General features: G+C 41.7%; 1 protein-coding gene across 1 annotated transcript; it reads left to right on the forward strand.

Annotated features, from left to right (window-relative positions):
- The first annotated feature begins 2,258 nt into the window (after positions 1–2,258).
- LOC131018779 (uncharacterized) lies at positions 2,259–2,887 on the forward strand. Its single transcript, XM_057947484.1, has 2 exons — positions 2,259–2,533; positions 2,603–2,887. The coding sequence occupies exons 1-2, from the start codon at positions 2,387–2,389 to the stop codon at positions 2,885–2,887; spliced, it is 432 nt and encodes a 143-aa protein (XP_057803467.1). The 5' UTR covers positions 2,259–2,386.
- Positions 2,888–10,926: the final 8,039 nt, after the last annotated feature.

Genomic DNA, 10,926 nt, shown 5'->3' on the forward strand with positions numbered 1-10,926 from the left:
CGACCTGGATCCTGGCCCATTTTTTCTTGAAATGACACTAACACTAATACGAAATGACACTAACACTAACACGATCTTGGAATGACACTAACACTATTTTGTTTTACAAATGACATTATTTCAAGAATGACACTAACACTATATTGATGTTAGGTCCAGAGGGTCTCGAATAGGTGTATGGGGGGGGAGGAATACACCTATAGGCTATTTTTGTTCGATGGATCAAAACGAAACTTCAAACACAAACTGACTCAACCTGTTTACTGAAAAGAGTTTTGACCAAAACAAGGTTGATGACTGATACTGAATGCTCTTCAATAAGGAGTTATCAGTTAAGTCAAAGACTTTAACTGATACACGAAAGGCTTCAGTCGAGTTTGATAAACAGAGATATGTTATGAATCTTACTGACTATCAGAATATAGATTAGTTAGACTGATAACACACGCAGTGGAAAACTTTTATTTCGTAATAGCCTGTGAGTTAAACACGTTGTCAGTCGTTAGGTTTCTCTTTGCAATTAATCAGTTTTCAGTTTAAGAAAGTAAGAATGTAAAAACTGAAAGCTGTAAATAACACAGAGATTTTTACGTGATTCGGAAAACACTTCCTACATCCACGGTCGGTTGATCAGACCAACAACTTCACTCGGCAAGTACTTACGGGTGCACTGCAAACTGATGCTCGTGCTTACGGGTGCACAGCAAACCTGTGGGTGCACACAACTGAGACGACTGAAGATCCAATCTTCAGTACCAACACATCTTGTTGGATTTCTCACTCCTAGCACACACTGGGCACTAGGACCTCACGGAGACAGAACACCTGTCTGAACTCCTTTTCGGCACAAACACTCAATTCGGTTGGTTGAAGAGAGGTTTGAAAACTTGCCAACTAAACCACAAAGAACAAGTTCTTTGCAGTCAGTTTTACTTAAGCTTTGGATATACAATATTTGCCTAAGGTCTAAGAGAATGTATGTAATCAGCAGTGACTGATTTTTGGCTTTGTGATTCTCTTCTTTGATTCAAACTTTGGAGAGGTTTGGCTTAGCCGAGTAACAATTTTGGCAGCGTTTCAACTTCTGTTGTTGAATCGGTGAAGATTGAAGTGATCCTTGAGCGCATTTATTGGAGACGTCTTGAATAGATCCGTTGGCGGAGATGGTCTTCAAGATTTCTTCCGTTAGATAGTATTTTGAACTTAGGCTGAGGCTTCAATCTTTGAGGTTCCTTGTTTGGTGAGAACGGCTACTTTGAAGAGCAGGAGATGCGACATCTCTGAAAAGGTAATCACCAAAAGGAATGGCCTCTGCAGAGAAAGGACGATCCTGAGATCTCTGCATTTAATGCGGCTGTACTTCTGGAGTGCGTGGCTTCCTATGAACGTTGGAGGTTCAGTCCGAGGAAGAATGTTTAACTGATACTTGAATTTAGTATCAGTCCGCTGAATCCATGTGGCACGCATTAAGTAATCAGTCGAAACTGATCCTTCGACTGATACTTCAGTCGGCATCTTCAGTCTTCAGTTCTTCGTTCTTCAGTCTTCAGAACAACAACTAAACTAGAAAAAGAACACTAACACTTGAGTTCAAGCAGTTCTAGTCTATTACAATTGAAACTTATTGATTTTAGTATCATCAAAACTAAGATTATGATATTTTATTAAGTTCCCAACAATTTAAATGACACTAACACTGTGTGTAAAATAATATTAACACTATATTAAAATGACACTAACACTACATGTAAATGACACTAATACTATACCGAAATGACATTAACACTTGACATTCGGGTAGAATAGTCCAATTGGATTAGATCTAAGTCAAAATCTGAATCGGTAACTACCCCGAGTGTACCATACACCCAGGTGTACACAAGATTTTACGTTTTCTTAAAGGGGCTATAAAGAATATAAAGTAGTATACGAATAGAATTATGCTTCTCAAAGGAAACTTCTTGATCCACTTATATATATTTTTAAATTATTTAAGTTGGACCATTTTTCTTGGGCAAATAGCGCCAAAATTCATGAACTTTTACCCAATTCTCATTTTTCCCATGACTTTTAGATTTTAGATTAAAATACACAACCTTTCAATTGATTTTGATTTTTCCCACGATTCTTAATTTTGCCCAATTTAAAGCTTAGGTGGCAATCGGGGTTGCCAACATGGCAACGCCGTCTGATGAACCAAACGACGTCGTTTTCAGCAACGATTGCTAGGGTTCTTCTTTAAAATTGGCTGAGATCGGTAGGTTGCGCATATCTTGCTAGTTTGCACTGAAAATTTTGACCCTAGTTTGCGCTGTTTTTGGAGTGCTAGGTTCCGCTCAACATCAATTTTGGAGTGCTAGTTTCCAGGTAGCGATTCAGATTTTCCATGGGTAGTTCGTCGCGCTCAACATCGAGATCACGCTCATATCCTGAAATGCAGAAAATATGTGGCCATGGCATCCCTGCTCTTTTTCAAACTTCACACACCGAGAAAAGCCCAGAGCATAGATTCTATGTTTGTCGTCATGAATATGTAAGAATTGCTCATCATTTTTTTAGTTTCTATATTGTTTATATCCATATTTTTTTAAAACTTTTACAGTCGGATGATTGTGGACTATGGCAATGGATTGATCCGGAGCTTACGTCGTATTACAAGCTCCGATTTAAGAAGTTGAAGCTTGAAAGGGACAATGCTGTGAAGCATCTACGAAACAGATTATTGGTGGATGAAAGCAACATGATGAAATTTGAAGATACAGACTTCAAGAGTTTGGCCAAAGAACTTGATAATGAACTCAAGAAAATGGCGTGGAGAATTAAGTTTATATGCATTGCATTTGGTTTTTTTTGTATTTGTGTTTTTTGTGTTGGCATGTATGTTTAGGTGAACTTTTACCATGATTGTAGTGTTGGTATGTAGGTGTTAGGTCCGAGGGGGTCTCGAATAGGTGTATGGGGGGGGGGAATACACCTATAGGCTATTTTTCTGACTATCTACTGACCTCAATCAGAGGGATCTCAGTGAGAGATTAAAACGAAACTTTGCACGCAAACTAAGACTCCTGTTTTACTGAAATCAGTTTTGACCAACGGGGTTGACGACTGATACTAAAAGCTCTTCAGTAATGAGTTATCAGTTAAGTTACTGGAACTTAACTGATTCAAATAAGGGCTTCAGTCGTGTTTGCAAAGATAGAGATGATATCGCTCTTCCTTACTATCAGAGGATAGTTCAGTCAGATTGATATCATACACAGCGGAAATTAAACTTAGTTTCGCAATAGCCTCGGTGGAGCAAGTTGTTGGATTAAGGTTTCTCTTTGTTGTTAGTCAGTGTTCAGTTTTATCAATTGAAATAGCACAAGTAAGAATGTAAAACTGAAAGCTGTAAATAACACAGAGACTTTTACGTGGTTCGAAAAAACCCTTTCCTACATCCATGGCTGGTTGATCAGACCAACAATCCACTCCGCAAGTGCTTGCCTGGTGCACTGCAAACCGTACCCGTGTGCTTGCCTGGTGCACACAATCGTAAACTGAAGATAACCCCTCTTCAGCACCCACACACCTCACGTAGGATTTCCCTGCTAAGCACACCTCGTGCTCAGACTTTTCACTCAGAGTTCAGAGTACCTTCCTGAACTCCGAATCACTCAAACACTCTTATGGGGGATAGGTTTAAACGAGTGCCAACTATACTTACAAAGAACAAGTTCTTTGAAGCAAGTTTGACCTTTGGCTTCTGGGTAAACAGATATATGCCTAGGGTCTAAGAGAATGTATGTAATCAGCAGTGACTAATTTTGGCTTTGGAATTCTCTTCTTCGATTCAAGCTTTGGGCGTTTAAGCTTTAGGCTGAGTAGCAATTTCGGCAGAGCTTCAGCTTATGTCGTTGAATCGGTGAAGATTGAAGTGATCCTCGAGCGCTATTTGTAGGAGAACTCTTGAATAGATCCGTTGGCGTAAATCGTCCTCAAGATTTCTTCCGTTGGAGAGCAATTCGAATTTGGGCTGAGGCTTCAATCTTCGAGGTTCATTGTCTGTGTGGAAACGGCTTTCTTTGATGGACAGGAGATGTGACATCTCTAAAAAGTAACCACCAGATAGGAATGACCTCTGCAGAGATAAGATATTGAGATCTCTGCATTTAATGCGGCTGTACTTGTGTGTACGTGGATTCCTCTGAACGTTGGAAGATCAGTCCTAGGAGGAATGTTCAACTGATACTTGACTTTAGTATCAGTCCATTGCGCGCATTAAATAATCAGTCTTCAACTGATTCTTCAACTGATACTTCAGTTGGTATCTGCAGTCTTCGTTCTTCAGTCTTCAGTCTTCAGTCTTCGACACCGCAACTAAACTAGAAACGAATTCTAACACTTGAGTTCAAAACGATTCTAGTCTATTACAAATAAGTCCTATGAATTTTGGTATCATCAAAACAAGGGTTAGGATATTCCACAAGGTTCCCAACAATTTCCCCCTTTTTGATGATGCCAAAACCACACAGCAGTTCTAGACAACAAAAAGACTGAACTCACAGTATAAGTTCTAAACAAGAGGTGAAAGCAGTTCCCCCTTAACAATAGATCCTAACAACTTGTACTTAGAGTAAGAACGAAAATAGTTCTAAAAACAGAACTAAAAAGAAAGACAGAAAAACCATAATCAGAGCCTGGACAAAGAGTCATTGTCTTCAGGTTGAGATCAATAAGAAGTTCATTTCATTAATAAAGACTGATAAGCCATTAGTCGAGGTACAGAGCAAGACTTACATTGGAGTAAAAAGAAAAACAAAAACATCATGGAAAACCCATGGACTCCAGCAGTCTGCTTGGCTGCGCCTTGAACTTCTTGATCTTCATCTTCTGTCTTCGTGTCTTCATGTTCTTAAGCTTGTTCCACTTTCACTTGTGTTCCGTTGAATTTAGGTCTTATCCTCTGGTTAATCTTCCTCATGATCATCCTGATGAAATAGAATGATCATTTTGCTTGATCGTCTTCAGTCTTTTGAGAATAAGTCTCTTAAGAATTTCCCCCTTTTTGGCAACATTAAAAAGGTGGAATTTTGACTGAAGGATGAAGCTAAGACCACTGCGTGGAAGCAGAATCACAGAATGGTCCAGAGAAAGATGTTGAGGGTCAGAGGTAAACGGAGAACGCGGAGGGTTTAGAAAAAAAAATGAAGAGTGAGGAGAGGAGGGATGAAGGAGGCGGAGAACGGGGTGGGATCAGGTTTGCATGGCTCTCGAGATGTTGAGGAAGAGAGCAGCAATCATGCAAACCAAAGGAGGTTGAGGAGAGGGTTGAAGGTAAAGAGAAAGAGGCATCAGAAGAGAAGTGTGTGGATGAGGAAAATCGACTGAGTGGCTATCGTGAGGATAGACACTGTCGATGTTGCGCCGGTTGACAACGAGCTCCTGCTCATTGTTGTTGTTTGGCATCGAAGCTTCACAGTGGGCGAGAGGCCTTTCTGTGAAGACGATGAAGTCTGTGTTATTTCAGACAGATACTTCAAGCCGATGCTCCGGGCATGAGGATAGAAGACGCTCGCTTCGTTGGATACAGGTGAGGGTAGAGCAAACTTTGACGCCGGAGAGACGTTGAGATCCAGTGGAAGGGTCCGGTGAAGACCAAGTATGTGAGCGTCATTCTTCCACTCCATGACTTTGCAGTCATAGATTTCTCCTTTAGTCGGAACAAATTTTCTCTGCAGCTTTTGAAACAATTGAAACTTTTTCTCACAGTGAAGGCTGTGGAGAGTTGTTAGTTGATGCAGAAAAATCGTGAAGATAACATGGTATAAATAGACAAAAAGTGAACCATGTAGAAGATGAAAGGTTTTTCGAAAACTGTGCCTAAAATGCAATTGAGGAGAAAATTCGCGTCCGCCGTCACTGCGAGGGACTGTGTTTTCTAAAAAGTTGAAAGGCATCATTACATATTGTCATGTCAATGAGCTTTTCAAGAAATTTTATTGCAGAGGCAAAAAGGTTGGAAGGATTTTTGGCAAAAAGATCAGGACAAGTTCAATCAAAACAGATTTTCACTTTATAAAAATCTTGTCCTTCTCGGATATTCCATTTTCCAACAAATCCATCAATCCGTTAAAGTTTTTTTAAAAGAAACAGATCAGTTAGAGAAAAGATTTTGAACTAAAAACTTAAAGCTCATAACTGAAATAACTGATTTTGAAAGGTAAGCATTTAAAATACTTACTGATCAACTGATCATAGTAGTCAGTTGATACCACGTGATCCTGGTTGATTCAACAGGATGACTTCTCCTTCAGATGAGCATTCGGACTTCATTTCTTTCCACGTCGGCAATCGTGGAAGCAGCAGTTGGTTGACCACCAGTCAGCATGACTGTTTGAGAAAATCTTCAAACACAGCATCACTCTTCAGGGTTGATGAGGCCGATCTTTGCACAAAGATCATTGAACCTCTCTTCTGGAAGAGCCTTGGTCAGCAGGTCCGCTCTCTGAATAGCAGTGGGAATCCATTCCACAGAGACATTCTTCTTTTCGACATGATCACGGATGAAGTGGTATCGAATTTCGATATGTTTTACTCTTGTGTGGTGAACTGGATTCTGGGAGATTGCAATAGCACTGGAGCTGTCGCAATAAATAGGAACTTCCTTTTCGTCGATCCCATAGTCCTTTAGTTGATGGACTAACCACAGGATTTGTGAGCAGCAGCTTCCGGCAGCAACATATTCAGCTTCAGTTGTAGAGGTGGCGACTGAAGTCTGCTTCTTTGAAAACCAAGAGATGAGCTTGTTGCCTAGGAATTGACATGTTACGGAGGTTGATTTGCGATCAAGCTTGCATCCACCGAAGTCTGAATCTGAATATCCGGTGAGCTTGATGTCGTCGTCTGCTGGATACCACAATCCTAAATTGGGTGTGCCTTTGAGATATCTCAGAATCCGCTTAGCTGCATCCAAATGAGCTTCTTTAGGATCTGATTGATATCTTGCACATACCCCGACTGCAAATGCGATATCTGGTCTGCTCGCAGTCAAATACAGCAAAGATCCAATGATTTCTTTGTACTTCTTCGAAGAAACAAATTTTCCTTCTAAACCTGGATCAACTTTCCAGTTTGTGTTCATCGGGATCTTGACTGACTTCATGTGCTGAATACCGAACTTAGCTATCAGCTCCTTGGCATACTTGGACTGGCTGATCAGTATTCCTTCGTTGGTCTGCTTGACTTGTAATCCAAGAAAGAAATTCATTTCTCCCATCATGGACATTTGAAACTTGTTGGTCATGATGTCAGCAAGCTTCTTGCACATGTGTTCGGATTTGGATCCGAAAATTATGTCATCGACATAAATTTGAACAAGCAAGAGATCTTCTCCTTCTTTGAGAGTGAATAGAGTTCTGTCCACTGATCCCTTTTTGAAGCCTTGTTCAACCAGATACTCTGAGAGAGTATCATACCACGCTCTTGGTGCTTGCTTCAACCCATAGAGCGCTTTCTTAAGCTTGTACACCTTTTCTGGTCCAGCAACCTCAAACCCTGGAGGTTGTTCCACATAGACTTCATCTGTGAGCACTCCATTGAGAAATGCGCACTTGACATCCATTTGGTGTACCTTGAAACCTTTGTGAGCTGCGAAGGCTAAGAAGAGTCTGACTGCTTCCAATCTGGCAACTGGGGCGAACGTCTCGTCGTAGTTGATTCCTTCTTCTTGACTGTATCCTTTAGCCACTAGCCTTGCTTTGATTCTCACAACGTTTCCTTCGTCGTCTTCCTTGTTCTTGAAAATCCATTTCAAGCCAATCACATTTGCATCGTCTGGTCGATCCACAAACTCCCAAACTGAATTCCGGTTGAATTCATTGAGTTCCTCTAGCATTGCGATGACCCACTCAGTGGACTTCAGAGTTTCTTCAATATCCTTGGGCTCTGTAGTTGATAAGAAACAGCTGAAATTCTTATCTTCATTGATGCAGTTTTGATTGATGTCGAAGACGAGGTTGCACATTGATCTCCGAGTCTTGACGCCATCTGATGGTTCTCCAATGATGTTCTCCTTTGAGTGGAGTTCAAACCATCTTCGATACTTCTTGATTTCTTCTGGGGAAGGTGGGGCTTCTTCGGTCAGAATTGCTCTGGGGTGTTGAGCACCTTCTGGAGCAGGGGAGAGTTGAGCTGGAGCGGCTTCTGCGCGTTCAACTCGATCTTCAGCAACTGGAGTTCCCCCTTGACTGATGCCATCTGTATTGGCTCCAGTCTGAACTTCAGACCTTTGGTTGATCATCTGATACTGAAGCATTTCAGTATCTTCATCTTTGCCAGGTCCCCACACCAAGACAGTAGAGGGCTCGATGTTGTGAATTTCAGCTTTGGAACCTTCAGCGATCTGAACATACTTTTCAGCATCTTGTTCCCTGAAACCATCTGTAGACTCATCAAAGATCACATGAGGTGTTTCTTCAACACAAAGAGTTTGAGTATTAAACACTCGATAGGCTTTGCTTGAGCGTTCTGTTCCAGAGTATCCAAGGAAAACTCCTGGATCAGCCTTGCTATCGAAAGTGTTTAACCTCTTCTTATCATTGTTGTGTATGAAACACTTAGAACCGAAAGCATGAAAGTAGGCAATCGATGGCTTTATGTTCTTCCATAACTCGTATGGAGTTCTTCCATGTCTCTGAGTGAGGAAGGAGCGATTCTGCGTGTAGCATGCGTTGTTGACTGCTTCGGCCCAAAACTTCAAGGGGAGTTTTGACTCGGCTAGCATCGTCCTTGCTGCTTCCTTTAGAGACCGGTTTCTTCTTTCTGCAACTCCGTTCTGCTATGGAGTTCTTGCTGCAGAAGTTTGATGACTGATTCCTTGTTCATCACAATACTCACGAATGACAGTATTGAGGAACTCAGTCCCACGATCTGATCTGATGCTGATGATGTTGACTTCCTTTTCTACGCTCAGTCTTCTCAGCAGCTTTGGCAGTTCCTCCAGTGTCTCTTTCTTCTTGAAGAGGAATATAACCCAAGTATATCGTGAATAATCATCAACGACTACTAAGGTATACTTTCTACCATTGTAGCTTCTTGGAGTGATCGGGCCAAACAGATCCATGTGAAGTAGATGCAGAATCCTTTCAGAGGAGTGTCCTGACTTTGACTTGAATGACATCCGCGTTTGCTTTCCTCTGAGGCATGCTTCACATTCTTGCTTCTTCTGGAATACAATAGAAGGAAGACCTTCTACCAGCTGATGCTTAGCAAGTTTGTTGATCGTCTTGAAGTTGAGATGGTTGAGTCTCTTGTGCCATAGCCAATTGAGCTCCGAGCTGCTCTTGCTGATGAGGCACGTTTCTGGTGGGCTGTCTTCCCAAGAAACGACATAGAGACTTCCTTGTCTCAATCCTTTCAGAACCACCTTCTTTTGATTGTTTCTAACAGTGAATTCATCCTTCTTGATCTTCACTGTGAAACCACTGTCACAAAATTGACTCACAGACAACAGATTATGTTTAAGACCAGAAACAAAGCTAACATTACTGATACTGGCGTTACCCATGTTGAGCACACCGTAGCCCTTTGTTTATCCAATTGAGTTGTCTCCGAATGCAACTTTGGATCCAGCTTTCTCAACATACTGAGATATATATTCTTTGTAGCCCGTCATGTGCTTTGAACAGCCACTGTCCAGATACCACGTTCTGATTGAAGCTTTGGCCTCTTCCTTCTTTTTATGTTTCCTGACATTGACCTGCAAGGAAGAGTTGCTTCAGGCACCCAATCAAGCTTTGCGTCCTTCGATGTTAGCTCGAGTTCCCTTTGGAACCCATATCTGCTTCAGAAAAGGTCTGGCTGATCTCTTGCGCTTTGTTGAATGTCTGATCGATGTCGTTGGCGCTTCAGGTGGCACATGAGCATTCTTCTGTTGAGAAATCCTTTTGAAGGCCTCACTCTTGTAGCAGTTCTGTCTGATGAGTGGTTGTGGTCTTCTTTGTTCGGCGAAGTTTCTTCCCTGAGATACTCGAGTCTTTGCAGACTTTTCTTCCCCCTGGATTGATGAGGAAGATTCTTCTTGACTCCTGATGTTCCTTCCCGGATCTTTGACTGAAATCTGCTTTCCAGCCTTTTCAAGTAGGATGATCTGGTTGGGGGCCTCCTTAGTTCGTCTGTAGCTTCGTGGAGGTGGAACATTTGATCTAGCCATCAGTCTGCGCTTGCGAACTTCATCCATATCATGATCTCTTGATTCTTCTGAGGTTGTGATTTCAGAAGGATAGTCCTTTGAGATGATCATGATATCCTTTCCTTTGGCAGCTGCAACCTTTCCTCCGATGCTGTTGACCAGGCCTTTCGATGGAAAGTTGCTCATCATGGGAGACTGCATCATGCAGTTCTTGACTGTTTCTTCCAGTTTGTGATTGAGCCTCTTGATTTCATGAGATGCTCTTTCACATTCTGAGTTGGAGATTTTGAGCTCTTCTTCCAGTCGACTGTTCTCCATGATTAGCTGATCAAGACACGTTTCATCCGGAAAGTAGATGATTGTCTGATTCTTAGCTCGTTCATCATTGATCTCCTTGTCCATTTTCTGATTCTACTTGAGGAGATCTTCGAACATTTTCCTCAGCTGACAGTGATCAGTCAAGAGCTGATCAAACTCGTCAGTTTCATCGGATGAGCTATCTCCAAATTCTGAGTGGTCTCCTGAAAGCATCAGGAAGTTATCAGTATAAGGAGTTTTTGAGTGAGAGTTTACCTCTGAGCCATTCATTCCATTGTCGTAGCTGTTGTCAACCAGGCTTTCTGATTCATTGGCCATCAGGGCTCGGCTCTCATCATCTGAGCTGGAACTGTCGAAGTCGGATGATTCTGATGTGTCTTTAGAAGAGTCAGCATCGTCAGCAACCATCGCTTTCTTCTTCGAAAAGCTACGATCTT

The sequence above is a fragment of the Salvia miltiorrhiza genome, chromosome 3 (assembly GCF_028751815.1).
Source record: "Salvia miltiorrhiza cultivar Shanhuang (shh) chromosome 3, IMPLAD_Smil_shh, whole genome shotgun sequence".
In the NCBI taxonomy this organism is placed as follows: domain Eukaryota; kingdom Viridiplantae; phylum Streptophyta; class Magnoliopsida; order Lamiales; family Lamiaceae; genus Salvia; species Salvia miltiorrhiza.